The sequence below is a fragment of the Sapajus apella genome, unplaced genomic scaffold, assembly GCF_009761245.1.
Source record: "Sapajus apella isolate SASKATOON/1434 unplaced genomic scaffold, GSC_monkey_1.0 scaffold14, whole genome shotgun sequence".
NCBI lineage: Eukaryota > Metazoa > Chordata > Mammalia > Primates > Cebidae > Sapajus > Sapajus apella.
The window spans coordinates 3,705,444-3,712,594 of NW_022436954.1; the positions used below are offsets into that span (position 1 = coordinate 3,705,444).

The following is a 7,151-nucleotide window of genomic DNA, read 5'->3' on the forward strand; positions in this document are numbered from 1 at the left end:
TGAGGCATCTGTTCAAGATTTTATTCCTGGAGCTCTCTGGGGTCCCTTGGCCCAGCCAACCCCTTCCCTGACTTGTTCAGTGCTGGCTTTGGTACTTGTGAGGGCCTGGGCACCAGGATGGCTCCATCGGTCCTCACGTGCCCCACTCTGGGACCCCCTTCCATGCTAGTGCCTCACCCAGTATGTACCACAGAGGACCTCCTCCTCCTCCTCCGCCTAGTCCTTGCCAGGAAGGAAGCTGAGTCCCCAGGTCCCAAGAGTAAAGTGCAGGACTGGGTATCAGCCACCAGGTGATCGAGCCTGGGGGAAACTGAGTCCATCGTCCTCTCAGAAGCGGGTATCCAGGAAGGAGGTGGAGCTTCGTTGGGGTCTGGGGGGTCCTTCGAGGGGGGGGCCCCGGGCCCGGGTCAGGAGCCCATGGAAAGTCTTGCCTCGGGTCTGGGGTTTCCGCCGTGGTGGTCTGGGCTCCTCCGGGGGCTGCACTACAATCCGAGGCACCTCAGGCTTGGCACCTCGTTGCACCCCTGCCAGCTGCTGGGCCTCGAAGATGGCTTGGGCCCCGGCGAGGCGGGCCTGTGGCCGGGGCGGGGGCCCCGGTGCAGAATCGGGCAGCTGGGCCAGCTGGGCCTTGATTTCCCGCTGCAGGTCCCGCTCCGACAGCACCACGCTGTGCACCTGTGGGGAACTATTGGTGCTGAGTTTGGCCGGCCTCAGGGCAGAAACAGGAAACTGTGAGGTTCCCAGCCCCGGAAGTGGCTGAGGGCTGAGGGGCTGACAGGCAGCCTCGCCGGGGGGCCATAGAAAGCCACTGGAGGCCTGGGGGTTTTCATGTTCTCGGCCGCTCAGGGGACAGGAACTAAGCCCCCATTCTCACTTTGGCTTCCTGCCCTGGGACTCAGTTTCCCCTGTGCAGCAGGGGCTGGGCCAGTTCTCAGAGAGGCGGAGGCACCCACCTGAGACATGAAGACCTCCTCCTGCAGCTGTGTGGGGGAGATGGCTCGAAGGGCTCCCAGTGTCTCCAGGAGGCCAGGGCAGGCCCTGCGCTGCTCTGCAGTGCCCAGCGCCAGGCGCACCAGCGTCAGCCCCACACGGAACAGCACTTTGGCACCTGCGGGCCAGGGGCTGGCTCACTCCACAGTTCTGCACCCAAACCTGCTCTCAGCCATACATCTGCCACTCCCCTGCAACTCTGCCCTCCCCAGTTCAGGAGCAATAACAGAAGGTGGGGTTACATTTCAGGTGACACAGGCCGCAGCACTGGCCAAGTTAGCCTCAAGAGCTACTGATGCTTTGGGGCAGAGTTAATATCTTTCGAATTTGGTTACTGGCACCTCCCATCCCCGCCACCACCAGAATGAAGGTCTCCATCACTTGATTCTCAGATGCCAGATCCACATCTGGAGCCAGTGAGCGCCTGGTAGGTGCCTGTGAGCTCCGGGGAGAAGCGCCTCCTCCCCTCCCTAAGCCGGTAGGGCTGCCACGTGCTGTGATCACCCAGCTTCTGCCCCAGGCGGCATCTGGGTGACAGGTGATGTGCCACCAGGCACAGGGCCATCACCTTCAGCACACCTGGGCCCATGACTTGAGGCTCCAAAAGGGAACCCCAGAGCTGGTGAGCTAGTTCCCCACCCACACCTCAATGCTCCCGCCCCCACCAAGCCACCAGCTTCCTGCCAGGAGCCAGGGGCTCCTGGTAAGTTCACACCAAGCCCTCCCTGGGCCCCAGCTTGCTCATCTCCACAAGGAACAAGGAAAGGTGAGGTGGTGCCCTTTAAGACCTTTCCAGCTTGGATCTGCGACCCTCTGATTCTAGAAAGACCTAGGCAGAACTGCTTTCCCCTAAGCCAGGAGCATAGCGCTCCCCACACATGTGACCTTGGGCTGGTCCTGAAGCCTCAAAATCCCTGACTGGCAGCCTCTGATCTGAGAAGAGCTACCAGGGCGCCAGCCAGGCTGAGTGAGGACAGTGACTGCCGAGGAACAATCACATGCCATCGTCCTTCTGATAAGGGAGTCTGTGCAGTGTTTGCCTGTAGGTGGACAGGTCATGCCCTGCCCAGCTCTGCCTAGCCCTGTTCGGGGAGTGACCACAAAGATAGCGACTTGGACGTCTGTTGCCAGAACTCTAAGCCAGCCAATGGTCCTCCCACTGGGTGGAGGGCAGGAAGCCAGCTGAGCACACGACAGACACTTAATATGCGTGCTGACTGATTTCTACCACGTTTTTTAAGGTGCAACCTCCAGGCCTCACGTATAGAACAGAATGCAGGGGCCAGGCACGGTGACTTAGGCCTGTAATCCCAGCACTTTGGGAGACTGAGGCAGGCAGTTCATGAAGCCAAGAGATCAAGACCATCCTGGCCAACATGGTGAAATCCCATCTCTACTAAAAATGCAAAAATTAGCTGGGCGTGGTGGCATGCACTTGTAGTCCCAGCTACTCGGGAGACTGAGGCAGGAGAATCTCAAACCCGGGAGGCAGAGGATGTAGTGAACTGAGATCGAACCACTGCACTCCAGCATGGTGACAGAGTGAGACTCCATCTCAAAACAAAAAAAAAGAACAGAATGCAGGTGGGTTACTGATGGCGGTATTAAGGCGAAGTCCGAAAGACACAGATAGTCCAGCTTGGCTCTGCCCTGACTCCCTTCCCGCTCTTGGCCTGGCCCCCAGCGTCCCCCTCTCTGGCTTCACAGCTCCAAGCCCTCTCTCCTTCATTGACTGTAGCCTGGTCCCTGGGGACAGTGGCTTTCCTGGCCCCAGGCCTCCACAGAGACCCCTGTGAGTCCTCCCTCCGCACAGAGCAGCCAGAAGCAGCTGAAATGCAACCATCACCCCTGCACTCCCCTGACACTCCCTGTCATATCCCTCATTTTATTTTATTCATGGCACTTCTGACGATCTATAAATATCTTGTGAATTTGGTTACTGTCGCCACCCACCCCCACCCCCGCCAGAATGAAGGTCTCGATCACTTGATTCCCAGCTGCAGATCCACGTCTGGAGCCAGTAAGTGCCCAGGAGGTGCCTGTCCCTGAGCCGCTGAGGCCTCCACGGGCTGTGATCGCCCACTTCCTGCTTCATCTGCCTCCCTGGAAGCCTCCCTGGCTCAGCTCAGCACCAGGCGGTGCCTGGGTGATGGGTGATGGGTGATGGGTGATGTATCTCCAGGCACCAGGTCATCACCTTCGGTACACCCAATCCCATGATTCAAGTCCCCAGAAGGGAACCCTGGGGCTGGTGAGCTACCTCCCCACCCACACCCCAAGGCTCCTGCCCCAGCCCCTTGCTGCCCCACTCACCTTCACTGAGGAAGGCATCCCAGACACGCAGCACTGTGGGGAAGGGCAGGGAGCGGGCAAAGAGGCACAGGAACCACTCTGGCAGGTAGAGCAGGGGCCCGACGCCCACCTGCTGCAGGTGCTTGTGCACGTGCGGGAGCAGCCGCCGCAGCAGAGCCATGAACACCTCGGCGTCCAGCCGCACAGCCTCCTGTGGCATGTCCATCAGCTGGCCAGCACTGCCACTCCCAGAGCCCAGGCTCTGCCTCCCTCAGTCCCCCAACCCCACCCACTCACCAGGCCCCTGCCCCTCCTTCCTCCAGCCCCCATGCCAGCCTCTCACCATGTGGGGCCCATAGTAGCCAGGGAGGTAGACCTCACAGATTTGCACCAGGCACCAGAAGGCCTCCTGGGGAAGGGGCAGGGCACAGGCCTATAAGTGCCTACCAAGGAAGGCACCGCAGAGAGGAAGGCAGGATGGGGGAAAGACTGAAGGGGAGGGCCTGGGCACCACAGTGGGTTCAGGGCCACTCCTAACCTGCTCAGCTCCGGGGGAGCCCTTGCCAAAAGCCCCCTCCTCTGCCCAGGACAGGGCCTGACAATGGGTTTAGGGTGTTGGAAGTCACAGATTTGAGGATGAGAGTTGGGGTTCACTGGCCAAGGTTTGGGAGTATCCCAAAGTTCAAGTCGCGGGTTTCTGGGGTCATTGGGGTTGGGGTCACACTCCCTAAGTTCAGAATCAGGAGTTGTGGGGTCAAGGTGATGACATCCAGACTCCTAGATGACTAGGGTTAAGGCTGAAGTCAAGGTTCCTGGAGTCAAGGTCATTAGGCTTGAAGGTCACTGAGGTTGGCAGTCATGAGGCCCTGGTCACTAGGACAGGGTCTAGGGATCAAGGATCCCAGCTTTCTGAGGCCACAGTTCCTGGGGTTGGGGTTCCCTGGGCCTAGGTCACTAGGGTTCCCAGAGCAAGGTCAAGGTCACTCACCTCCGGGGGCAGATGCATGAGCAGCACAGCAGCCACGGGCCCCTGGGCCTGGCAGTAGCCCTGCTCCGGTCGATACAGGGTGTAGGCCTTGAGCACCTGCAGGAGCCCCTGCTGCCTGTGCCAGAAGACTCCATAAGGGGCCAGTCCTGCAGGCACCCCTTCTCCGCCCTCTGGTGGCCTCTGCCCAGGCCTCAGCCTCCCTGGGCCTTGCTGGGTCCCCTGAGATGCAAAACTGTAGAGCTGGGCTGGGGAAAGTGGGCCAGAGCACTTGGGGCTCATGGGGCTGGGGGTCCCCGGGCATCACCAGCCTCGTACCCGTGGCCCTGGGGTGACACAAACATCTCATGCAGGGGGAACTGGCGGTGCAGGTCCCTGCCAATGGTCTCCATCCACTGTGGGTCTCCAGGGGCCTCTGCCAGCTCCTGTGGGTAGCCGGGAAGGTGGGTGCGAGGGTTCGGTGTGGTGCATGCTCTGGGTAAGGGAGCTGGGGCCCCTGCCCACTCCCTCACCTGATAGGTGCCAGGGTTGTTCTTTTGGCATACGTGGGCCCCGCACAACAGGGGCCAGCACCGGGCACGCAGGGCAGATGGGATACCTTTCCGGCACTGCATCTTCACCTGTGGGCGAGGCCGAGGGCTTCGCTGGGCAACCTCCCTAGCTCCCGCTGGCAGGCCCCAGGCACAGCTCATCAGCAGGCAGGGGCCCACTTTGGGTGGCAGGGAGCAAAGGCAGGAGGCGCTGGGACCCAGGGTGGGTACATTTTGCCAAGATGTGGGCCCAGGTGGAGAGGAATGAGCCATGGAGGCCAGGGTGGGGCCCCTGCCCTCTCACCTTCTTGTACCTCCGGGACATGGTTTTCTCCCAGTGAGAGGTCATCTCCACCCACTTCATCTCCCGTTGGCGGATGAGGTCTGCAGGGGCGTGGCCCGGCCTGGGGGTGCGTGACACAGGTATCCAGGAGCTCGGCAGCTGTTACCCAGGGCCCATGCTGCCACCCTTCAGGCTACCCAGGTGAGCCCAGCTCCTGGCCCCAGGGATCTCTGGGAGCCCTGTGGGATGACCTGTGACCCGGGAGCTGCTAATGCTTGTCACGGGGACAGAAAAGGATGTGGATCCGATGTGGGCAGAAGCAGGAGACTAAAGAGGTGAGTGGGTGTGTGTTGGGGGAGGGGCGGGCTGACTGTCACCCAGGACAGGGACGCAGACAATTCATAGGGGAAGCTGGCTGCAGAGAGCCCTGGACTGGAAGCCCGGAGTCCGGAGTTTGTCTGGGTCTGTCTCTGGTCCCCTGTGTGATCTGGGACAAGTTTCTGTATAAATCTGAACTTGTGTTTCTGTCTGCAGCTTGGGGAAAGGCGGAAGGAGGTGTGGGTTCTGGGATTTGGATCTGGGATTCCTGGGCCAGAGGTTCAAAGGGGAAGGATGTTCTGCCCCAGCGGTGAGTGAAACCCTCAGAGGTTGGGGGTAAGAGATACACAGAGGCCTCCCCCCACCCTTCCCACCTTAGGTTCCACCTGGAGCCTGCAGAGGGGTGATACTGGCTGAGTCCCCTCCCAGTGCCTCCCACCAGACCCTCCCAACCTCCCTGAGTCAGGCTTCACTCCAGAATTCAGCCCTCCCCCAGCATCCTCTGTCCCAGTACCCCACCATCCCTCCCCCTGCCCCCTTACCCTCGCTCTGCCGAACTGCCCCCAATGAATCCATAGCGGTCGGCCTGGCGATATGGGCCAGGCCCGCTGAGTTCTGAGTCCGACCCCAAAGAGCTGGAGTCATCCTGCAGCTCGGGCGACTGCACCAGATCCTCCCCCAGGGCCTGGGCCATGGTGCCCTGAGCCTTCAATGCCACAGGCAGAGAATGTGGGGAGAACCAGTGTGAGGGACCACTCTGGCCAGCCTGGGGCCTGGCTGCGGGGTCAGAGCTGAGAGATTTCAGGGTATCTCACCAAGCCCCCCATGTCTCCTCTTTTATGGGGGCGGGGGCTAGGCCCCACACTGACAGAAAAGCCAGGCCTCTGTCTGGAGACCCATCCCCAGGCCCAGCCCCTGTCCCCGCCAGCCCAGCTCACCTCCGGCAGCACCTCACCTCCTCTCACTTCCTCCTCCTCACATAGCTTTGGCAACCGCTGGGGGCCCCTCCCAAGTGTGGGGAGGTGTCACCCCTTCCTCTCTGTGACTCTTCCTGCCTGCCCCAGTGCCCCTGAGCTGTGGGCTCCTCCCACCCTCCCCAATCTACAGGCTTGAGTTCCTACGCCGGGTGTGTAGAACCCAGGCCTGCCAGATGAGGAGGCCATGCCACCTCCAGTTCGTTTGTTTGTTTTGAGGCAAAGTCTTGCTCTATTGTCCAGGCTTGAGTGCAATGGCGCGATCTCAGCTCACTGCAACCTCCGCCTCCTGGTTCAAGTGATTCTCCTACCTCAGCCTCCCAAGTAGCTGGAATTACAGGCATGCCACCATGCCTGGCTAATTTTTGTATTTTTAGTAGAGATGGGGTTTTGCCATGTTGGCCAGGCTAGTCTCAAAATCCTGACCTCAAATAATCTACCTGCTTCAGCCTCCCAAAGTGCTGGGATTACAGGCATGAGCCACCACGCCTGGCCTTTACGTTTCTTTTTTTGAGAGAGGGTCTCACTGTTACCCTGGCTGGAGTGTAATGGCATGATCTGGGCTCACTGCAGCCTCCACCTTCTGGTCTCAAGAGATCCTCCTGCCTCAGCCTCCCTGGTAGCTGGGACTGCAGGCGTGCACCACCATGCCCAGCTAATTTTTTTTTTTTAATAAATATGGAACGCTTCACGAATTTGCGTGTCATCCTTGTGCAGGGGCCATGCTAATCTTCTCTGTATCGTTCCAATTTTAGTATATGTGCTGCCGAAGTGAGCAT

At 60.0% G+C, this 7,151-nt stretch overlaps 1 protein-coding gene and 1 non-coding gene across 3 annotated transcripts; both read right to left on the reverse strand.

Annotated features, from left to right (window-relative positions):
* Positions 1-6,460, reverse strand: TBC1D10C (TBC1 domain family member 10C). 2 transcript variants are annotated; one of them, XM_032282676.1, is made up of 10 exons: positions 6,354-6,460; positions 5,941-6,104; positions 5,102-5,201; positions 4,780-4,887; positions 4,586-4,692; positions 4,271-4,385; positions 3,626-3,691; positions 3,304-3,493; positions 954-1,108; positions 1-675 (listed from the first exon to the last, which is right to left on the reverse strand). In XM_032282676.1, exons 2-10 carry the CDS (start codon positions 6,090-6,092, stop codon positions 328-330), a joined length of 1,341 nt encoding a protein of 446 aa, XP_032138567.1. In that variant the 5' UTR covers positions 6,093-6,104; positions 6,354-6,460; the 3' UTR covers positions 1-327. The 2 variants fall into 2 exon arrangements, with proteins under 2 accessions (XP_032138567.1, XP_032138566.1); XM_032282675.1 differs by having other exon boundaries at positions 6,337-6,436.
* A 584-nt stretch (positions 6,461-7,044) lies between these two features.
* LOC116555247 lies at positions 7,045-7,151 on the reverse strand. The gene has a single exon (XR_004270446.1). It is a non-coding gene; the product is annotated as a U6 spliceosomal RNA (small nuclear RNA).